Source organism: Felis catus, chromosome B3 (assembly GCF_018350175.1).
Source record: "Felis catus isolate Fca126 chromosome B3, F.catus_Fca126_mat1.0, whole genome shotgun sequence".
Lineage (NCBI taxonomy): Eukaryota > Metazoa > Chordata > Mammalia > Carnivora > Felidae > Felis > Felis catus.
The window spans coordinates 132,242,314-132,266,762 of NC_058373.1; the positions used below are offsets into that span (position 1 = coordinate 132,242,314).

At 38.2% G+C, this 24,449-nt stretch overlaps 1 protein-coding gene across 6 annotated transcripts in view; it reads left to right on the forward strand.

Moving 5' to 3' along the window:
* The window catches only part of TTC8 (tetratricopeptide repeat domain 8), a 59,123-nt gene extending 35,253 nt beyond the window's left edge, over positions 1 to 23,870 (forward strand). For 5 of the 6 annotated variants that reach the window (XM_011283432.4, XM_011283430.4, XM_011283431.4 and 2 more), the window contains 6 exons: positions 1,341 to 1,451; positions 15,353 to 15,492; positions 16,796 to 16,970; positions 17,357 to 17,479; positions 20,596 to 20,679; positions 23,244 to 23,870. In XM_011283432.4, coding sequence (XP_011281734.1) covers positions 1,341 to 1,451; positions 15,353 to 15,492; positions 16,796 to 16,970; positions 17,357 to 17,479; positions 20,596 to 20,679; positions 23,244 to 23,360 — 750 coding nt within the window. In that variant the 3' untranslated portion in view covers positions 23,361 to 23,870. The remainder of the gene's footprint in view (positions 1 to 1,340; positions 1,452 to 15,352; positions 15,493 to 16,795; positions 16,971 to 17,356; positions 17,480 to 20,595; positions 20,680 to 23,243) is intronic. The other variant, XM_011283436.4, reaches the window with a different exon arrangement.
* Positions 23,871 to 24,449: the final 579 nt, after the last annotated feature.

Sequence of the window (24,449 nt, forward strand, 5' to 3'; positions counted from 1 at the left end):
GAAGAGATATAAAAGGAAGAACTACTTCCTAAATACGGTTTTAAGAATTTGTGTACTAAAAGGACACAATGAAAGTTACATCATATAATCTTACGGTGCCAAATAATCTTGATATATTTACTGTAGTTTTCAGAGATATTTGAAACTAAGTCCACCTTCAGTACATTACATATTAAAATTCTTAAGGAAGCTTCTAAGCATCACAGTAGACTTTTAAACTTTTCTGACACCTTGAAATGAAAACTTAGGTCACGCTATTTGTCATTTTCTTAACTGATAATCACTTGCCCGGTGGTTAAAAAAAATATGCTTTTTAACTATTGTTAAGTACATGGTTTGACATATTTTTCCATAAATCGATTTGCTTAAATCTCTTGTTGCCTTCATGACTGTATAAAAGTAAAATTTTCTTATTTTCTTTAATATATAAAAGAGTAATTGTTAGGTAATAAACATCAATCTGATTTAGGAACAGTATTATTTCTGCAAATATTAGATTGTTAATTTAAAAAATTATCAAACATTTTGTATTACTTAGTATATTAAATTATTTATTTTATTTAAAAAAGCAGTTCAGTAGTGTATGAAGTAAATATTGAAAATTTTTCATCCATACCTCTCCTTTTAATCTCATACGTAAGCATTAGACACTATACACAGTTTTCCCATGAAGACCTTCTTCAAAACACAATTTGGAAAGAAACAGAGGATCCAAGATCATGAAGAAAAAATGTCATAATCTTATGTTTCCATCCCTAAAACTATAATTCTCTACTTCAGAAATTTCTATGAAGTGTGTGGTTTATCCACGCTACTGTTCTAATTGCTAATTAAGTGGAAGCCATCGAGTGATGACTTTCTCAACTCCCTGACACCATTCTTCACAAGTCTGTTTGTCCTCTATTTCTGGAGGCCCCTTTTGAAAACCAGCTTCTCCAGAGTCTCTGCTGCTGCTCTCTTGCAGACTTTGTTGTTCCTTGGGTCCTTCCTCGTTCTTCGTCTTCAACTTCGGTCTCGAATTTGGTTCCTTAGTGCCCGCTTATAGACATACTTGTATCTGTCCTATCCTAAACAGATTTTCCCTTGTTCCTTTCTTGCTGAGTTACTGCTCAGTCTCTGTGGCAATACAAGGCCACAATGAGCATGTGTTGAAGGGATAAATGAATAAATGCTTCAGATACGACACGTGAAGGTAAAACTGTAACATCACTATTGGAAATTAACTTCTTACTGTAACATCTAGGAGATCATGTGTCACTAAGCAGTAATTATAAACTTGTCGTAACAAATACTGTTATTTTAAGTGCGAGTACTTTTATTGAAATGTATCTTGGTTTTAGGTTTACGTCTCATTGGATCAGCCAGTGACGGCTTTAAATCTTTTCAAACAAGGCTTAGATAAGTTTCCAGGAGAAGTAACCCTACTTTGTGGAATTGCCAGGATCTATGAGGTAAGGCTTATTCAAAAAGTTGGTGTAAAATTGAAGTTAAACGCTACTTAAGAAGCTCATAGGCCCTTGGGGTCCTAGGAAGGAGAACAGTTTATAAAATTATGATCACTGGCCTGTGGTTTACTAACAGAGTCAGAGAGTTTTAGTGTATGTGTTTAGTCAACTAAGTTTTTATTATGAAGCATTTAAAACATACAAAAGACTATAAAGTGTGGTAGGAGGTAGGGGTTTAAATGAGTTTCCCCCTATAGATAGCTTTTTGTCCAGCACATCTTTTGATCCTTCTCCAAAGTCTGTAATGTCAAATTATCAACTTTTTTTCTATACATGGTAGGTGTGTTTCGGGGGCTGTCCTATTCTATTCTATTCTATTCTATTCTATTCTATTCTATTCTATTCTATTCTATTCTATTGGTCTGTTTGTCTATCCTTGTACCAATATTATACCACCTATGTATTGAAGCCTCAAATACCATTTGGCACAGCTCTGTGTTCATCTTTATCAGGAATGTTTTGTCCATTTTGGACTTTTGCTTATTCTTACAAATTTTGGAATCATGTTGTCAGATTCCATGGAAAGCCCCACTGAGATACCTTCCTGTTGCCTAATTACTGTAGCTTTACAATAATTCCTCTACCAAGTTGGACAAATTCTGCCACCTGTTCTTCTTCACAGATGGTATTTTTGATCCTTTGTTTTTCCATATTGATTTTAGGATTGACTTATTGAGAACCACCAATAATCAAAATAACTCCTGCAGGCATACTGATTGGAATTTCATTGAATATATGAATGATGGGGTGGGTGGGCTGCCTTTCTTCCCATTCTCCATCATGGTATAATTCTCCATTTATTTAGGTCTTGTTTTGTGCTTCAGTGAATATTTTGTAATTCTCTCCAGGAAGATGTTATTTTGGTGGTTCCCAAAACCACCCTGAGGTTCAGTGCTTTATTAGAAGGACTCAGGATTAAGCATTCAGTGGCACTCACAGCTAAGACTTATTATACCAAAAGGCTATGAAGCAAACTCAGTAAAAGGAAAAGGCACACAGGTCAAAGTTCAGAGGAAATCAGGCACACAAGTTACTAGGAGTCTTCCACCAGTGGAGTCACACAGGACACATTTAATTCTTCTAGTAACAAGTTGTGACAACATGTATGAAGCATTGTCTATCAGAGACTTGATACTCAATGTTATTACTGGGGGTTGGTCATATGGGCACCTTCTGCCCACCATGTACCCAAATCCCAGACTCCAAGAAATAAAGCAGGTATTCACACACCACATCAGATTTATGCACCACATTGTTTACACAGATAGTTTACGTGTGTGAGCCCCTCTTATCATTTGAGGGAAGTTTTATATCAATATAAGAAACCCTCCAAGTTCTCAGATGCCAGCCAAGGGCCAACCTTATAAGCAGGCCTTTTTTTTTTTTTAATTGTTTAATTTATATCCAAGTTAGTTAGCATATGGTGCAACAATGATTTCAGGAGTAGATTCCTTAATGCCCCTTGCCCATTTAGACCATCTCCCCTCCCAATCCCTCCAGCAACCCTCTGTTTATTCTCTATATTTAAGAGTCTTTTATGTTTTGTCCCCCTCCCTGTTTTTATATTATTTTTGCTTCCCTTCCCTTATGTTCATCTGTTTGGTATCTTAAAGTCCTCGTATGAGTGAAGTCATATGATCGTTGTCTTTCTCTGACTAATTTTGCTTAGCATAATACCCTCTAGTTTCATCCACATAGTTGCAAATGGCAAGATTTCATTCTTTTTGATTACTGAGTAATCCTCCATTGTGTGTGTGTGTGTGTGTGTGTGTGTGTGTGTGTATACACACCACATTTGGGCTCTTTCCATACTTTGACTATTGTCGATAGTGCTACTGTAAACATTGGGGTGCATGTGCTCCTTTGAAACAGCATACCTGTATCCCTTGGGTAAATACCTAGTTGTGCAGTTGCTGGGTCATAAGGAAGTTCCATTTTTAATTTTTTGAAGAACCTCCATCCTGTTTTCCAGAGTGGCTGCACCAGTTTACATTCCCACCAGCAGTGTGAAAGGGTTCCTCTTTCTCTGCATCCTCGCCAACATCTGTTGTTGCCTGCATTGTTAATGTTAGCCATTTTGACAGGTGTGAAGTGGTATCTCATTGTGGTTTTGATTTGTATTTCTCTGATGATGAATGATGTTGAGCATTTTTTCCATGTGCCTGTTTGCCATCTGGATATCTTCTTTGGAGAAGTGTCTGTTCATGTCTTTTGCCCATTTCTTCACTGGATTATTTGTTTTTTGGGTGTTGAGTTTGATTAAGTTCTTTATAACAAGCAGGCCTTTCTAAGAATAGCAGTTTCAGACCTATTATGCTCTTTCCTGCATAGATCTATTCCTAAGTGTAACTGTGGATGGAATCCTTTTCTTTTTTTCTTTCTTTCTTTTTTTTTGTTATTTTCTATTTGACTATTTCTGGTGAGTAGGAATACATTAATTTTTTAAAGTTGATTTGATACTAGAAAACAGGCCTAATACCTTTTTTAAATTTTAATAGCTTACCCATAGATTCTCTTAGATTTTCTAAATAAATAAAATAGTCATCATCTGCAAACACAGTTTCATCTCTTCACATCAATTATTTTGCCACTGAAAAATTTTTTTACTGTTTAGTACTTCCAGTACAATACTGACAAGAAGCATCTCTGTTCTCTCTTAAATTACTTGAAATGCTGGGACAATATTTTAAAATTATTTTGTTAGGAAAAGAGTGGAAGGTATTAATAGTTGCTGTATCTGAGTAGTAGTATGTGAATGATTTTTATTGTCTTTTTCATACTTTTTGTATTTTCCAGATGTTCTGTCATGAACATGCATTACTTTTAAAATTAAAAACAAATATCCTGGGGCATCTGGGTGGCCTAGTCGGTTAAGTGTCTGACTCTTGATTTCGGCTTAGGTCATGATCTCATGGTTCTTGAGATCAAGCCCTGCATTAGGTTCTGGGCTGATAGTGCGGAGCCTGGTTGGGATTCTCTTGGCTCTCCTCTCTCTGCCCCTCCCCCACACTCTTTCAAAATAAATAAATGAACATTTAAAAAAATAAAATGAAAAACAATTTTATTAAAAAATTTTTTTTTCAATGTTTACTTTTGAGAAACAGAGCCAAGGGAGGGGCAGAGACAGAGGGAGACACAGCATCCAAAGCAGGCTCCAGGCTCTGAGCTCTCAGCACAGACTCTGACGCTGAGCTCGAACTCACAAACTGTGCAATCATGACCTGAACTGAAGTTGGACACTTTAACCAACTGTCACCCAGGCACCCCACAAATTTTATTTTTAAATTGTCTCAAAATATTGTTTCCCCTTTTGAGATGTAAATTTGATAAACACATAAGTAGGTGGCTTTGGTGATTCAATAAAAATGAAATACTGTATTAGTATCTCTGTATCTTTACTTGTGTAACCCTAAGTTGAACATGAACAAACTTTTGACCAAGAAGCTCAAGAAATAAAAGAGAATCAATTTTTGAGAGCAGTGGTATTCACGCATAGTGGGGACTGCCTCAATACAGTCGGAGCTCTCTGACCTTTAAGATCTGCCTTCTGCATATTTCCGTCCTTCTGCCCTTCTTAGGCAGGAGGTGCTGGCAGAAACAGCTAGACATACTATGGAATCTTTGACGCGTGTTTGCTGGTTGAAAGAATTCCTTCCGAGCCTCTGTTATAGTCACTGTTGCTATGGCTGGGACAGAGAATAGACCCTTTAATTAGCTCCCTTCATCCTTTCCAGCTCTGGGTCCAGCCAGGAGTTGGAGGGCCATATCCTTTCCTAAGTGTACAGGAAAAAGTTTGGGGAGGAAAGTAGAATTGGAGTTGGCACTCGAAGTGGAGAAGAAAGCATCCAAATCGTGGGGACGATCTGTCATCCGCAGGAAGCATGATCAGAGACTATGCGCAAACTTAAAATAGTCAGATGCAATATTTCCCCTGGAATCTAACAGTTAATTTCCCTGGTGCCAAAGTTTACCATATAAAGACAGATTTCCATTGTATTCTTTTTCTCTTTATGTGACTGTAGATTCAGAGTTAATAAGTAAAGTTTGTTCCTTAGCACTGCAGCCTACATTACATACACCTTAGGGATTTTTGTATGTACATCAGGCTTTTCTCTGGAGGGATCCTCTTCCATCATGTTCTTTTTATCTCTTTCATTTTGATCCTGTGTCTTTCCAGTGTTTCCTATTTTAAAATGAACATGTTTATTGTTCATTGCTTATTTTGTACAGAAAACTTGTTTAAAATAATGTATTCTTGCTAAGTTTATTTGGCTGTGGTTTTAATTATTCTCAAGGAATTCTGTTTATCCACTTAACAGGCAGGTCTCCAATTTGAACTGTTCTTTGTTAAAGATGTTTGAAATTAGAAATGTTACCCTAGCAAATATTATTCTAGTGGTTTTTGAAGTTTGCTGTGTTGAAAAACTGACTTTAGGAGAGGTTGAGCAGGACGGCCCACCTTCTGCCTCCTGAATCAGATGCCCTGGAAGGCGGGACTCAGGCATTTGTATGTTTGAGCTCACTGGGTGTTTCTGATGTAGAAACGGAGTTTGAGAACCACTGCAACATTCACCTCCTTAAGTTATTAGTGACTTTATTTTAAATAACTAAAATTGAATTGTAGTTCGTATTTTATAAATTAGTTCCAAAACAACCCCGATAAACATCACTTAAATGATACCATGGTTATTCATAGACTTGAAGTGACATTTACATATTTGAAAATATTTTTTGAAATCTACATTAATAAGGGGCGCCTGGGTGGCTCAGTCAGTTAAGCATCTGACTTCGGCTCAGGTCATGATGTTACAGTTCCTGAATTCGAACCTGAGTTGGGCTCTGTGCTGACAGGTCAGAGCCTGGAGCCTGCTTAGGATTCAGTGACTCCCTCTCTCTCTGCCCCAACCCCGCTTGCACTCTGTCTCTCAAAAATGAATAAATGTTAAAAAATTAAAAAAAAATATCTACATTAACAAAAGTTATCCTAGGGTTACTGTAATTTAAACAATTCTGATGCAGGAATAGATTAAAGGAGCAAAATAGAGTCTATGTATGTTCATACATATGAAAATTTATAATATTATAAAGATTGCTTATTGAATCAGTTGGATTATCGGATTATTGAAAAAATAGAGCTGGATGAATAATGAATAATGATTATACTAAAAGAATCTATTACTGCCAGATGACTCAAAGATTTAAAACCACGAAAGTTCCAGGGGCACCTGGGTGGCTCAGTCATTTGAGAGTCCAACTCTTGATTTCGGCTCAAGTTATGATCTCATGGTTTGTGAGTCTGAGCCCTGCGTCAGGCTCTGTGCTGATGGTGTGGAGCCTGCTCGGGATTATCTCTCTCTACCTCTCTCCTACTCACGCTCTCTCTCTCTCTCTCTCTCAAAATAAATAAACTTAAAAATAAATAAAATCATGAAAGTTTCAGAACAAAAAGACACAGATGAATTAGTTGTATAAACTTGGAATGGGAAGACCTTTCTAAGCATGATAGAAAACTGAAAGCCATAATAGAAAAGATTAATAAATTTGAGAACATAAAAGTTAAATTTTCTAGATAGTTAAATAAGTTTTCTATATAGTTAAATACTCTATAAAAACAAAAAGAGAAATAAAACCAACCAAACAAAAAAAAGTGTAAAAATACCCAACAGGGAAAATATTTGTCATACATGAGACAGACAGAAGACTACTTTTTTAAGTTGCCTCAGTCTGTATGTTGCTTAAAAATTGCTGAATTTCAGGTGGTGGCAGATTGGTGGGAGAATTAGACACATATGTGTGCACACACATACACACACAAATGTGCATGCATACAAACTTACAGGTTTGCATTTAGTCAAGATCGTAAGCCCCTATGGAAAGGAGGTATTTTCTCAGAGCAGTTGTGGGTCAAAATCATGGTGTGGCTATTGCATAGGCCCTCATTTTCCTACTTGCCTGTATTGTGGCTGCTGATGCTCTCCATGCAAATAAAGTCACCCTAGGGATGAGACAACAGCCAATTCCTGCTACATTTTGGCCACACCACCACCTTTCATACTGGGGCTTTGTAACACCCATCTAGGAAGAACTTAAATCATCTGTACTTTTCCTCTGAAGGAAATATTTATAAACACGGGGCCTTCCTGGTTTTGAACTTAAGTCCCATCAGCAGACTGGTCAAATCTGAAAGGAGAAAGCCGAGTCAGTGCCCAGGGATCCCCACAGATCCCTCAGAGCCACATCTCTGCCCTCAGCTCTCTTGTATCCAGGAGGGCAGTTTTCCACCCAAGCCCCACATAGCACAACATAGGATAGGAAAACAGGCAGAAGACATGAATTGGCAGTTCACAAGAAAAGAAATATAAATATGTGGTGTACTAAATGCCTCACCTCAGTCATAATTAAAAAAAAAACAACTAAAACAAAAATGAGATGCCTTTTTCCCCTTAATCAGGTTGACAAAGATGGAGAAGTTCCATGGCATGTAGGGTTGTCAAGGTTGTGGAGGAACGAATCCCACACATGAACACTGATGCTGGGAGTGTACATTGTCACAATCCATTTGGAGGCAGTTCACGAGTACTGATGAAATTTCCAGTGTGTATGTTCCTTGGCCCAGAAATTTCACTTGTAGGAATTTTCCTTAAGGCTTTTCATACAAGTTCAGAAAGATATGTACAAGGATGGTTTTAGAGTGGTTTTTTTTTTTTTTGGCAAAAAAAAAAAATTGAAACAAACTAATACTTCATCAAAAAGGGGCTGGTTAAATAAATTGTGGTCTATGTCTTGGTGGAAAACTGCAAAAATGAAAAAATAATAGGGTAGAGCCCTTTGTATTGATATGGAAAGAGTCAAGACACTGAGTGAAAACAATGAACCATGTATCAGAATGTGTAGAATGATTCCGTTTATGGGTAAAAAATGCATGTGTGTATGTGTGCACATATATGAACAGAATTTTTTTAATTTAATTTTTTTTTTTAAATTTGCATCCCAACTAGTTAGCATATAGTGCAACACTGATTTCAGGAGATTTCCTTAGTGCCCCTTACTGATTTAGCCCATCCCCCCTCCCACAACCCCTCCAGTAATCCTCAGTTTGTTCTCCATATTTATGAGTCTCTTCTGTTTTGTCCCCCTTCCTGTTTTTATATTATTTTTGTCTCCCTTCTCTTATGTTCATCTGTTTTGTCTCTTAAAGTCCTCATATGAGTGAAGTCATATGATTTTTGTGTTTCTCTGATGGACTAATTTCACTTAGCATAATACCCTCCTGTTCCATCCACATAGTTGCAAATGGCAAGATTTCATTCTTTTTGATTACTGAGTAATCCTCCATTGTGTGTGTGTGTGTGTGTGTGTATACACCAACCACATCTTCTTTATCCATTCATCTGTCGATAGACATTTGGGTTCTTTCCATACTTTGGCTATTGTTGATAGTGCTGCTATAAACATGGGGGTGCATGTCCCCCTTCGAAACAGCACACCTGTATCCCGTGGATAAATGCCTAGTAGTGCAATTGCTGGGTCATAGGGTAGTTCTATTTTTAGTTTTTTGAGGAACCTCCATCCTGTTTTCCAGAGTGGCTGCACCAGCTTGCATTCCCACCAACAATGCAAAAGAGATCTTCTTTCTCTGCATCCTCGCCAACATCTGTTGTTGCCTGAATTGTTAATGTTAGCCATTCTGACAGGTGTAAGGTGGCATCTCATTGTGGTTTTGATTTGTATTTCCCTGATGATGAGTGATGTTGAGCATTTTCTCATGTGTCAGTTGGCCATCTGGATGTGTTCTTTGGAGAAGTGTCTGTTCATGTCTTTTGCCCATTTCTTCACTGGATTATTTGTTTTTTGGGTGTTGAGTTTGATAAGTTCTTTATAGATTTTGGATACTAACCCTTTATCTGATATGTCTTTTGCAAATATCTTCTCCCATTCTGTTGGTTGCCTTTTAGTTTTGCTGATTGTTTCCTTCACTGTGCAGAAGCTTTTTAGTTTGATGAGGTCCCAGTAGTTCGTTTTTGCTTTTGTTTCCCTTGCCTCTGGAGATGTGTTGAATAAGAAGTTGCTGTGGCCAAGATCAGAGAGGTTTTTGCCTGCTTTCTCCTTGAGGATTTTGATGGCTTCCTGTCTTACATTGAGGTCTTTCATCCCTTTTGAGTTTTTGTGTATGGTGTAAGAAAGTGGTCCAGGTTCATTCTTCTGCATGTCGCTGTCCAGTTTTCCCAGCACTGCTTGCTAAAGAGACTGTCTTTATTCCATTGGATATTCTTTCCTGCTTTGTCAAAGATTAGTTGGCCATATGTTTGTGGGTCCATTTCTGGGTTCTCTATTCTATTCCATTGATCTGAGTGTCTGTTTTTGTGCCAGTACCATACTGTCTTGATGATGACGGCTTTGTAGTATAGCTTGAAGTCTGGGATTGTGATGCCTCCTGCTTTGGTTTTCTTTTTCAAGATTGCTTTGGCTATTCAGGGTCTTTTCCGGTTCCATACAAATTTTAGGATTGTTTGTTCTAGTTCTGTGAAGATGCTGGTGTTATTTTGATAGGGATTGCATTGAATATGTAGATTGCTTTGGATAGTATCGACATTTTAACAATATTTGTTCTTCCTGTCCAGGAGCATGGAATCTTTTTCCATTTTTTTGTGTGTCTTCAATTTCTTTCATAAGCTTTCTATCATTTTCAGTGTATAGATTTTTCACCTCTTTGGTTAGATTTATTCCTAGGTATTTTATGGTTTTTTTGTGCAACTGTAAATGGGATCAATTCCTTGATTTCTCTTTCTGTTGCTTCATTGTTGGTGTATAGGAATGCAACCGATTTCTGTGCATTGATTTTATATCCTGCAACTTTGCTGGATTTATGAATCAATTCTAGCAGTTTTTTGGTGGAATCTTTTGGGTTTTCCATATAGAGTATCATGTCATCTGCGAAGAGTGAAAGTTTGACTTCCTCCTGGCCGATTTGGATGCCTTTTGTTTCTTTGTGTTGTCTGACTGCAGAGGCTAAGATTTCCAATACTATGTTGAATAACAGTGGGGAGAGTGGACATCCCTGTCGTGTTCCTGACCTTAGGGGGAAAACTTTTAGTTTTTCCCCATTGAGGATGATATTAGCATTGGGTCATTCACATATGGCTTTTATGATCTCGAGGTAGTCTCCTTCTACCCCTACTTTCTTGAGGGTTTTTGTTAGGAAAGGATGCTGTATTTTGTCAAATTCTTTCTCTGTGTCTATTAAGAGGATCTTATGGTTCTTGTCCTTTCTTTTATTGATGTGATGAATCATGTTAATTGTTTTGTGGATATTGAACCAGCCCTGCATCCCAGGTATAAATCCCACTTGGTCGTGGTGAATAATTTTTTTAATGTATTGTTGAATCCACTTGGCTAATATCTTGTTGAGGATTTTTGCATCCATGTTCATCAGGGATATTGGTCTATAGTTCTCCTTTTTAGTGGGGTCTCTGTCTGGTTTTGGAATCAAGGTAATGCTGGCTTCATAGAAAGAGTTTGGAAGTTTTCCTTCCGTTTCTATTTTTTGGAACATCTTCAAGAGAAAAGGTGTTAACTCTTCCTTAAATGTTTGGTAGAATTCCCCTGGAAAGCCATCTGGCCCTGGAGTCTGTTTTTTTGGGAGATTTTTGATTACTAATTCGATTTCTTACTGGTTATGGGTCTGTTCAAATTTTCTATTTCTTCCTGTTTCAATTTTGGTAGTGTATATGTTTCTAGGAATTTGTCCATTTCTTACAGATTGCCCATTTTATTGGCATATAATTGCTCATAATATTCTCTTGTTATTGTTTTTATTTCTGCTGTGTTGGTTGTGATCTCTCCTCTTTTATTCTTGGTTTTATTTATTTGGGTCCTTTCCTTTTTCTTTTTGATCAAACTGGCTAATGGTTTATCAATTTTGTTAATTCTTTCAAAGAACCAGCTTCTGGTTTCATTGATCTGTTCTACTGGTTTTTTTTTGGTTTCGATAGCATTAATTTCTGCTCTAATCTTTATTATTTCCTGTCTTCTGCTGGTGTTGGGTTTTATTTGCTGTTCTTTTTCCAGCTCTTTAAGGCATAAGGTTAGGTTGTGTATCTTTCTTCCTTCTTTAGGAAGGCCTGGATTGCTATATACTTTCCTCTTATGACTGCCTTTACTGCGTCCCAGAGGTTTTGGGTTGTGGTGTTATCATTTTCATTGGCTTCCATATACTTTTTAATTTCCTCTTTAACTTCTTGGTTAGCCCATTCATTCTGTAGTAGGTTGTTCTTCAGTCTCCAAGTATTTGTTACCTTCCAAATTTTTTCTTGTGGTTGATTTCGAGTTTCATAGTGTTGTGGTCTGCAAATATGCATGGTATGATCTTGATCATTTTGTACTTACTTAGGGCTGATTTGTGTCCCAGTATATGGTCTATTCTGGAGAATGTTCCATGTGCACTGGAGAAGAATGTATATTCTGCTGCTTTAGGATGAAATGTTCTGAATATATCTGTTAAGTCCATCTGGTCCAGTGTGTCATTCAAAGCCATTGTTTCCTTGTTGATTTAAAAAAAAATTTTTTTTTAACATTTATTCATTTTTGAGAGTGAGAGAGACAGAGCATGAGCGTGGGGAGGGGCAGAGAGAGAGGGAGACACACAATCCAAAGCAGGCTCCAGGCTCTGAGCTGTCAGCACAGGGCCCGATGCAGAGCTCGAACTCACGGACTGTGAGATCATGACCTGAGCTGAAGTCAGACGCTCAACTGACTGAGCCACCCAGGCACTCCTCCTTGTTGATATTTTGATTAGATGATCTGTCCATTGCTGTGAGTGGGGTGTTGAGGTCTCCTACCATTATGGTATTACTATTGATGAGTTTCTTTATGTTTGTGATTGATTTATATATTTGGTTGCTCCCACATATATATATATATATATGTGCACATATATGAACAGAATTTCTTGAAAAATACTCAAGAAACTATTCACAGAACCTCTGTGACTGGATTTGGGGAGGGGACTTTTACAACTTTTTGCAATGTTTACATTTATTTAGCATAAACACATATTTTACAGTAACACATTTGACTACATATGAGACTGCCAAAAAAATTAGTTGCAGTCTAAAACTCAAGATTACATAAATTAATTATGTGCCCATCAATCAAGTGTACAAACACTTCCAAATAATGTTATAGGACTAATTTTAGAGAACTGAAAGTCTTGAAACAATTATCCATTCAGGCTGGAGTCTTTTTGCATCGGACTGAATTGTGTCCCTCCCAAATTACTATGTTGAAGCTCTAACCCCCAGTGTGATGGCAGAGTTGAGGCCTTTTGAGATAATTAGGTTTAGAGGTGGTTGTGAGGGTGGGGCTCTGATGGTGGGATTAATGCCCTTGAATGAAGAGACACCAGAGTGTGCTGGTGCTAGTTCTGTCTCCCTTCCTCTCTGTCATATGAGGACACAGTGAGAAGGTGACCCTCTATAAGCCAGTAAGAGAGTCCTCACTAGATTCCTGCCATACTGGCATCTTGATCTTGGACTTATAGCCTCCAAATCTGTGGGAAAATAAATTTCTGTTGATTAAGCCACCTAGTCTATGGTATTTTGTCATAGCAGCCCAAGCAGACTGATACACCAACTTTGGCAGCTGTAACACAAGCCCTGCACTGTGGGATGTTGTTACCCCAGAAACCAGAAAAGTCATGTTCATGGGGCCCATGTCTCATGGGGCCATTAAATTCAGTGGTCAGGTTGCTGCCTAGGTGTGGAGATTCTTCTTTGGAAGGATAGCATCTTAATCTGCTCAGGCTGTTGTAACAAAATACCATAAACTGGGTGGCTTAAAGAACATAAATTTATTTCTCACAATTCTGGAGGCTGGAAAGTCTAAGATCAAGGTGCTGGCCAATTCATTTCCTGGGGAGGGCTCTTTTCCTGTTCTATAGACAAACTCCTTCTTTCTACATCCTTACATGGTGGGGAGAGAGATCATCTCTTTGATGTCTCTTCTTTAAGGGCTTCAGCCTTATGATCTAAATACCTCCCAAAGACTCTATTCCAAATACTATTGCCTTGGAGAATATGAATATGAATTTAGGGGGGACAGAAACATTCAGTCTATAGGAAGGAAGGATTTGGTGTATGTGCGGGGGTGGGGAGTGAGGTGCTTTCAATGTCATGTGTTCTTTCAAGTCTTACAAGGCTTTTGTTTTACCAAAAAGTAGAAAATACACTTCTAATGAAAGTCTTTATTATTCATGCTTTTCAATGGGTTCTTATATTCCTAAAATATTAAAGGATATTTGGAATAGCTGCATGTAAAAGCAGTGTAAAATACAGGAGAGAATGACCTCACAACTAATGAATATATCAACAGCCTTGTGTTTTGAAAAAAAAAATTTAGTTATTTTTTTAGCTACAAACAATGAATGAAAACGCCTCTTCTCTTAAAGAACTAAATCCTGGCAGGACTTTGAATAAGAATTTCAAATATAAAGTATGGGAACAGATATACATCCAGAATGAGTTTGGATCAACTCAGAAATGTTTTACTGGGGTTTTATGGAACTAATCAATATCACCCCCCTTCATCACTCCAAGTGATAGATACAAGATTCAGAAAAATGGAAGATAAACCATTAACTTTGTTACTGATAACAGCAGAATTGGAGCATGTGGCTTTAGATGTGTGACCAAAAGGACTTGATAGTCTCTGAGTTAGACAGCCTTATCCACCCAGACATGACTGTGCAACCTGCAGAACTTCTTTCCCTGGGAGAGCCCCCTCCACCTGGCAGGGAAGAACAGGGGGGCATGTGACAGGTAGGTTGGCTTCCGAAGAGGTCCAGAAGGGGCCGAGACAAGCATGCTGAGTTTGCCTTCTGGGAATGAGTGAGTAGGAGTGGGAAGAAAGGCCTCAAATATTTTAATATCAATATTTCTCAAAGTGTGGCCCAGGGATTCCCAGGGATCCCCAAGACCCTGTCAGAGGGTCCACAAGGTCAAAACTGGTTTCATATTGCTAAATATTGATGATATTGGTGATAATGGATGTCATTTTTTGATACTGAATAACAAAATGCATTTAATCTCTGTACCGTCCCCTCAGCTGTGCTGTGAACCTGAAACTGCTCTAAAAATAATAAAGTCCTGAAATAAAAAAACCATACTGAGGTCCACAGAGGTTAAAAAAAATTCTGTGTAATAAGAAAGCATTGTGTGGTGCTTGCTTCTCACAATAAAATATGTTATGATTAAAATCTAACAAAAGATAGGAGTTGTCATCTGATAAGAATGGGTGAGAGGTTCCCACAATGAGTGTCATATAAATTGAGAGGCGGAAAGAGTTATGTGAAGTGAGGGCCTTAGGGATATCTCCATGAGGGCTGTGGAGCCTGCACTGTCCTTGAAGGTGGATTTGAGAGCTAAGACAGTAATAACATTAAATGCATTGATTTATGATTATCAGGGGGACTCCCGGTCTCTCTGCTACCGCTCTTCTCCCCTTTTGTGTCTCCTGTGTGTAGCCACCAAGTTATTCTTTAAAAATGTAAATACAACCATGTTGCTTCTTGGTTCCATCCTTCCTTCCCTCTCTCTTCGCCTCTATTCACATCCGTTAGACTTGCCTGACATTATATTACCTATTTGTTCATTTGCTTCTCTTCCTACCCACTGTAACCTTGAGGATAGCAACTTTATCTTTTTGTTTGCATTGTGTCCTCAGGGCCTAGAACAGAGTCTGGCACATAATAGGCTCTCAATATTCGTTGAATCAAGTAAAATAAATCAGCCAGAAAAAAAAAATTTTTTTCTCAGCAATAAAGTATCACTCTTCTTCTTGATGGAGAATAGGAAATGAACAATATTTCATCAGCAGCTGAATACTACAAAGAAGTTTTGAAACAGGACAATACTCATGTGGAAGCCATTGCATGCATTGGAAGCAACCACTTTTATTCTGATCAACCAGAAATAGCTCTCCGGTTTTACAGGTGTGCGTTACAGTCTTTTTGTAGAACTCCTTTCCTGTGAAATACTGGCAAAACTATAATAGAATGAAAATGTAGACAGGTAATGCATAGACCACGTCTATAGGAGACTAAAAGTTCAAGCACCCAGATGTTTGATGAGCATTAAAGGGACATCTAATAATTTGAACATGCTCAGATATTGGCATCTTGCAGAAACATACCTGGATAATTGAGTTTTTAACACCATGGCATTGTATGAATCAGCCACCCACTGCTTCCATTAATCCCACCACATACAATATAAAGGCCCCGAAGCTGAAATAGTGACAGGATTTGCAAAGAGCAGTGGATGCCAGCTTCTGAGCTCTGATGAGGACCTGAAACAGGTTCCCCTCTTCTGTGAAGTGTTGCCAACTCTTGTCCAAATGATTTTTCAGAGTCTAAATATGTTCTTATCTCTGGTTCTCTTTTGAGAACATCCTTATTTCATCCTACAGATGGTTTCTGAGATTAATTTTTAAATTTTGGTTTTCTCTTCCACCCCTAGGTAATATACCAGGAGATAACTGGCAGCTGACGAGAGTTCTTTCCAAATATATGTTAGAAGCATAAAATATAAAATGAATGCTGCCTTAGGCATATGCAGCTGACTCTACACCTCCATCCCCCAAATGGGTCATGGATTTTCCTCAGGGCATCTGGGGTGGATTTTCCTTGGCTTATTTGAACTCTATTGTCCGTTGTCCTTTGGGATTAATGATGCATAGAAGCAAATGGGTTTTTTGAGCCCTAGCATGAAAGCTAAGTAAATAATGTAGGGATCCACTGATGGTCTTGTCTTCCTCAATGGAAGCTCATCAGAAGGTCCCTAGACACAGCTAAATGACGAAGTACAGATAACCAAAACCAAGATTCAATTCAGCTGAAAACTTGGGGGTAAATCCTAAACACAGCTCTTAAATTAGATTAGAGGTATTAGGGGTTTACTAATTGTCACCAAAACTTTATGAAGCAAAATGCTTTGGGTTTTCCTTTAGGTCACTCTTTTGTATTTTGGTTCTCTAACAGAGCTTTTGGAGGAAAAAAACTCATGTATGTTGCTTCAGACTTTGTCCTCTGGACATACTTCCCGTGATTAGTACCATTAAAAAAGACACACTTTTGTATTTGCGGAATGTTTTTTCATTTACTATAATACTTTCTATTTCTATTCCTTGGGCATGTTAAAAATTATAAAACATTCATTTCTAACTTTGTAAAAAAAAAATAGGTCTTAATATTTATCAAGTGGGTCTGACACCAATATATGCTCTTTTTCAAAAAGGCGGCTCCTGCAGATGGGTGTCTATAACTGCCAGCTTTTTAACAATCTGGGACTCTGCTGCTTCTATGCCCAGCAGTATGATATGACTCTGACCTCATTTGAACGTGCCCTTGCTCTGGCTGAAAACGAAGAAGAGGCAGCTGATGTCTGGTACAACTTGGGACATGTGGCTGTGGTAGGTTTTTTCTCTCTCATATTATTTCCGGTGTAGAAAAGGTAGCCATAAATTAATTTGAAGACATTTTCAGATACCATCAATCCAGGTTTGGTTATGGGCTTGTGTAGCAATGTAGCGATTTCTAAGGGTCACCAGAACTCATTTTATTTTCTCAAGTTAAATCCTCTTACCTACAATTCACACTTGATTATGATCGGTACTTGTTGCTTGGTAGCAGCAAAGACTCACGTGAGGAAAGAAGGGAGGAAGCGTGTGGCTCCGCGGGTGCGAATACAAGCTTTTTTTCTTCCTTTTTTTTTTTTTTTTAATATGAAATTTATTGTCAAAGTGGTTTCCATACAACACCCAGTGCTCCTCCCAACGGGTATGCTTTTCTTTTCAAGGGCATCGGAGATACGAATTTGGCCCATCAGTGCTTCAGGCTCGCTCTGGTCAACAACAATAACCACGCTGAGGCCTACAACAACCTGGCCGTGCTGGAGATGCGGAAGGGCCACGTGGAGCAGGTCAGTGAATTACAGTGGCTCAGTGGCTAATCCGGTTTCTCCACAGAAACGTCGTCAGGGGTAGCTATCTTTACATGCTATAGCTTATAAAAATGAGCTCTAGAGGCTCACTGGCCTGGATTTGAATCCCAGCTCTGTCACATTAGTGATGTGACCTTGGACAAGTTACTTAACCTTTCTGGTTTTTTCTTAACCTTTGGTTTTGTCAGGACAAACCTGCATCGCCCCAAGTCTTCCCTGTCTTAGTGAACTGTGACACAATTCGCAGTCCCCCATCCACCAGCTGGTTGCTCAAACCAAAATCCTAAGAGCCAACCTTGAAAGTGCTCAGTTCCTGCCACCTCACCCCATCATGTCTGACAAGCCCTGTCAGTTCTTTCTCCAGGTCACATCCCAGATGTGGCCACTTTTCTCCACCACTGCCACCCTTCTCCAAACTGTACTCCTCTCCTGCCTGAACTCGACTACAGGAGTCTCCTAGCTGCTCTTTTGGTCTCTGCTTGCATCAGCAAGTAATTGTACCCTACAACACATCCTCCTCACGACAGCTGAAGGGATTTTTGTGTTTAAACAAGAAAGATTTGGGGGCACCTGGGTGGCTCAGTCAGTTAAGCATCCGACTTTTGATGTCAGCTCAGGTCTTGATCTCAGGGTTGTGAGCTCAAGCCCCATGTTGGGCTCTGCACTGGGCATGAAGCCTACGTAAAAAAAAAATCAAATAAAACAATGATTTTCTACTACTTTGCTCAGCATCCTCCAAATGCTTTCCTTTTTGCTTGGAATGAAATATGGATTCAAACCTTGGCCTACAGGGCCCGCATCATCTGGCCTCTGGCTCTCTGTCAGACCACACGTTTTGTTACTTCTCCCTTCCTGCCAACTCTCAGACTTCTGGACACATCCAGAAGTCTGCTCTGCACATACGCTGTGCCTGTTCTTACTTTACGGCCTTTGGAACGTTCTTCTTTCAGATCCTGCGGCGACTTTTTCTTCTTTTTGTCATTTGAGTCTTAGCTTAATTGCCACCTCCCTACAAAGGTCATTTCAAACATCGGTTTAAAGGAGCCCTCCGCCACTGTCACATCTCCTATTTTTTCCTTCACAGTACTTATTTTATCAAATATGTTCATATGTATATGTAATGTGGCATGGCAGCCACATGAAAATAGGGACCTTGTTTCTCTTCCAGCTGCCAGATGTTCAGCATCAAAAACAGTGTCTGGCAGGTGGTAGGTGCTGGGCCAGTATTTGTGAAATGAATGAACAGTATATAAAATGGCATTAATAACAGAACCTGCAGGTGTTTGGGGAGGATTCGCCGATTATGCACGTAAAGCACTTGGCTTGGTAGCATAGTATTGAGCACGGGGCAGACGCTTAAAAAATCACTTTGTCATAAAAAAGAAGTTTAAATGGCTAAATACACTTATACAGTATTGGTGACAATCGAGGATAGATAAGTATTGCATTCCGAACTTTAGAGATGAAGAAACAGGGACTCCAGGAGGTAAGTGACATAGCGAACACCATGGCAGGAATGTTAACCTCTAACCTGGTCTCCTAAGCACAGCGATAAACTTGTAACAAAACAAGGAAATGAACATCCTTGGACATTACCTTTATGTCATCAGTTCCCCCAAATAAGACAGATTTGTATTTTATAAACAAAAACTAACTACAGATGACTCTTGAACAACACAGGATTAGGGGTGCTGACCCCTTCATGTAGTTGAAAATTCAAGTTTTACTTTTGACCTTCCCCCAAAACTTAACTAAGAACCCACTGTTGACTAGAAGCCTTACCAAGAACATACACAGTCCATCAACACATTGTCTTGTATGTTATATGTACTATATGTTATCTTGTGTGTTATATGTACATATATTTTGTATGTTACATGTAGTCTACAGTAGAGTAAGCTAGAGAAAAGAAAATGTTATTCAGAAAATCATAAGGGAGAGAACACACATTAATAGTACTGTCCTGTATGTATTGGAAAAATCCACATGCAAGTGGACCCATGCAGTTCAAACCCGTGTTGTTCCAGGGTCAACTGTACTCCAAATGGGAATTTATTCTGCCATGGAACTTGACCTATCTCCATATGAAGCAAGTGCTTTTGTGATTTTTCTCTGTCCCCATGTCAGTGATCTTTGTTTCCTACTTATTACAGTTTCTCTAGTATTCAACCAATTTGAATTGTTTTGGTGAAAGATTTCATGCTACTAACCCCTATTTTATTATTAAAAATGATACATCAATTGAAAGAAAAATAGCTAATCATAAAACAAACAAATCAATATCTACCATCCCATATGTTACTTTCCATTAAAAAAAAAAAGATGCACAATTTGTCCACAGGTCATGGATGGAGGTTTTGGGTTTAGTTACACGTTGGAGGGATATTCAGCAGTGTGGAAGGGGGAGTCTGTGGTCCTAACAATGAATGTGTGAGCATCTCTTGTCTATCAGTGGTCCCTGCAATGCATGATCGTTTGAGCCTGTAGGGGATGAAAAATGATGCGAATTTTGCTTCTTGAGTACATGAGATGACAGAGAGCTTGTCATTTTCAGTTGCACTCACTTGTTACTGTGAGGTCAACAGTGTATTAAATGCTCATCACCATTCTCCAGCACAGAACTTGGGGCTTAGAAATTTACTATTTTTTTTTAATTGTTTTTTGTAGCATCAGAGAACGAGTCATTAGAAGCCTAAGAAATCAATCAACAGCAGTAAAACTAGAATAAGCCTTTTTTTTGCATTGAGAAGATTGTATTTTCATTTGTTTGTCGTATTAAAATATAAACTTTACGAGAACAATGATTCTTGACTTTATAACTACTCTTAATTTTCTTCATATTTTGAAGCAGTTTTATTATTAATATAATTTTGGCAAGATATAAGTATTGTATTTCGGTAAGTTGTGTTTCATGAGGCGTGTCATCTGTATTTATCACAGGATCATGTTTATTAAGGTCCTATCTTGGATAAAAGACTCTTTTACCAAAAACAAAACCAAAAAACAAAAAACCCATAATTACAAATATAGTGCTGATAGATGTTCATGTATCCTTGGTTTTCTTTTCTTTCCTTTTTTTCTTTTTTTAAATACAGGCAAGAGCACTGTTACAAACTGCCTCATCCTTAGCACCCCATATGTACGAGCCACATTTTAATTTTGCAACGGTCTCTGATAAGGTATTTTCTTTCTTTATCAATTCCTCATCTGATCTGTTTCTTTTTCTTGGTTTTTAAAATACAGATAAGGAAATTCTAACGTTTTGAAAGAAGCGATTTTTTTAAACATTATATACACATGTCTTTCACTTGAAGGGATAGTTTGATACACTGTAAAGAAATTTATCACTGGATATGGACTAAACTTAATATTGTAGATTGCATTATAGATGATCTGTTCTAGATTACAGAATTATTTTATTTTTAAAATATGATATTTAGTCATGAAAAAATACTCATTAAGTAACGCCTGGTTGAGGAAGGATTTAGTAATTGGCTTTTATTGCAAAGAAATCCTGTCTGTCATTATTGCTATAAAATTAGGGATATGGGTGAACAATGTGGGGAAAATACAACTGTTAATACTGTGTTACAAGTCAGTTAATAACCAAGAGCTAAAAGGAGCGCCATTTTCAATAACAAGAGGAAAAACAGATAAAAAGTATCTGATAACTTTTACTTGGAAATCTTTCTTTTTAACATGGAAGAAAGGTGAGTTTCAAGGGTAAGGAAATGGCTAAAAATATTTGCTGTGTAAAGACTCTTTATAGACCAGAAGACATTATAAAAATGTCATTTTTTATAGCACGAACATCAAGCTATCCTAACTTGCATTTCTGCTTGGAAATAAGTTGTCATTTTCTTAAACATTATTTTTTTAAGTTTATTTATTTTGAGAGGGAGGGAGGGGCAGAGAGAGAGAGAGGGAAAGAGAGAATCCTGAGCATGCTCTGTGCTTGAACTTACAAACCGTGAGATCAAGACCTGAGCCGAGATCCAGAGTCAGATGCTTAACCGACTGAGCCACCCAGGCACCCCATAGAAGTTGTCATTTTTGAGTGCTCATAAGTGCTAGCCCCTGTTCCAGGTGCTCCTGTACACCATCTCGAGTTCTCCCAACAACCCTGCCACGTACATTTCCCTCACCTTCCTGACTCATGTTTTTATACAACTGTTGGTTCATTTACTGAACTTCTACTATGTATCAGGCACTGTTGTAGGCACAGGATGTTAGTGAATAAAACAAAACATCTACTTCATGCAGCTTACATTCTAACGGAACCCAGGGCTGCTTGAGCTTAAAAGACTCCCCTGGAGTCACATGGCTATGGCAGGTTCAGAATTTGTATCCAGACCCCAACGATGCCCAGGTGTTTTCCACTGCACTGTGCTGCCACTTAGTTAAACCACAAAGGGTTGATACCTTCCTTTCCCATATCACATTTTAATAATCTACAACTCAAATGAGAGATTTCTTTACACAGAAGGCTATACTTTCGGTAAGAGAAAATGGTATGTTAAAAAGAAATGCTATGATTTTTTAAAAAAAGAAACTCATGTTTTTAATATGCGTTATATGTTTCAAAAAAAAAAAAAACCCTGCCAGATTTGAATTATCTAGGTTTGTGTGTGCACACACTAAAAAATTCTCACTTTTTTATGAACGCGTGCATGAATCTAGGTCTATTCAGATGGATCCAGATACTGTGTGTGCTTTTCTTTGGGACTGGACTTTAACACAAAAGTGTATTGAAAATCAGAGGCAACTGATTACTTAAAAACTTCTAAAACCCCCACATCACTGGCACCCTTTAAAACCTCCCTGAGCATGTTATTGTATCTTTTTTTAAGGCTTATTTATTTTGAGAGAGAGAGAGAGAGAGAGAGAGAGAGAGAGAGAGAATATGCAGGTGCACATGGGTGAGGGGCAGGGAGAGAAGGAGAGAAAGAGAATCCCAAGCAGGCTCCGTGCCATCAGTGCAGAGACCAGGGTGGAGCTCCGACCCAGGAACTGTTGAGATCACGAGCTAAGTGAAATCAAGAGTCTCACACTTAACTGACTGAGCCACCCTAGTGCCCATTATTGTATCTTATATATAATAGTTTTTGCTTGAATTTTCTGTCTAAAAGATTCTGCCCGAGGGGTGCCTGGGTAGCTCGGTCAGGTGAGCATCCAACTCTTGATTTCAGCTCAGGTCATGATGTCACAGTTTGTGAGTTCCAGCAGCCCCCGGTCAGGCTCTGCGCTGATGGTGTGGGGCCTGCTTAGGATTCTCTCTCCTTCTTGCTCTGCCCCTCCCCTGCTCACACGGTCTCTCTCTCTCTCTCTGAAAATAAATAAACTTAAAAAAAAGAAGATAATGCCCTAGCCAAAATTTGTCTTTGTGGCACATTACAAATCGTTGTCCTAAGACATTCTGGAACTATATAGAGCTGGGTGTTGTAGTATGCAAATGTTATTTTATTTTTATAACACTGTCTGTGATAGGAAACGAAAACACAGGCTTATGAATTCATAACTAGACCGCTGTAATGGAGCAGAATTTATATGATTGGTTATTTTATATTTCTCCCATTTTACAAGACTGAATTGTAATCTAGGTGAAAGGATTCTAGAATCAAAAGAGCATAATCGAGCGATTTACCCTTAAGACCCCTTTGATTTTCTACAGTGTACAGATAGTACATCTTTTTTCGACTTTCTTACTCATTTTTTTCTGGTCTTATTCTGGTATTTCTTACAGATTGGAGATCTCCAGAGAAGCTATGTTGCTGCTCAGAAATCTGAAGCAGCATTTCCAGATCATGTGGATACCCAACATTTAATTAAACAGTTAAAGCAGCATTTTGCTATGCTCTGATTGTCCCTGAGACCAAGTATATTCTTACGATGGGGCATTGCACAAGGGAAAAAGTAGTGTGCTTGTATGTATAGGATATACACGCCATGCTTGATATTAGTGAAGATGGCGTAAGGGAGTTTGCACAAGAATGCGTAATGAACACTTTATAATAACAACTTTCTAAGACAGGATGTGCTATTTGTAAGTAGATCGTGAAAACTTCTCCCCCACATTATATGGTACGTGTTTGTTTATAATGTTTCCGAAACATTTTCACGAATTTCCTCAAATTTTTATTAATGCACATTTTTAATGTCCCTGACCTGGCCATTAGCTAGCATGTAGCTTTAGAGGTCCGAAACCTGCCAGAAATATTCCACTTTTATGGCTAAAAATGTGTATATATATTCCAGTTAGAGAGTTTACTTAGAGCTTAAAATTGTATTTAAAACTCTTTATCAAATGCTTTGTAAGACACTATACATTTTATGTATTATGCTTTAAAATAAATCAGTGTGTAAAACACCATCATTCTGTCATTTTCCATGATTTTTTTATTTTAGTTATCTCAGAAAAAACAAGTTTTTTCCGAAGTCCAGTAATCCTAGAAATCAAGTCATTATTTTAATTTTACTTGAAATGATGTACCACCAATTTTGTATTTTCCTCAGAAGCTATTTATGGGATATCACACTTTCAATAGAAGAGTATCAGGGTTAGAAATGGAGTCACAGGCCCGGAGTCCCATGGGCGGTCAGCCCCGAGAGGGTTAGGCCAGATCACTGGACCACGTATTGCAAAATCCTGCAAAGGCTCTTGAACTTGTCTCTCCTACATTTAGTGGAATTCTCATTAACGTGTGCACACAAGGAAATGTGTCAAAGGAACAAAGCCACCCAAATTCGTAGTTTGGACTTTGGGACCCATCCATGTGATTTTTCAAAAAGGTCTTAATTCCGTGAAAACTAACTTACAGATACCTATTTGTTTCTGTTCAGATTTGTAGGAGTAGGATTGCTTAGCTGACAGAACAAAAAGATGTGAATTGGAGGCATTATGGAGTATGAGAGGCTGGGAGGAGTTTTAGAGAAGACGTAGATGAATCAT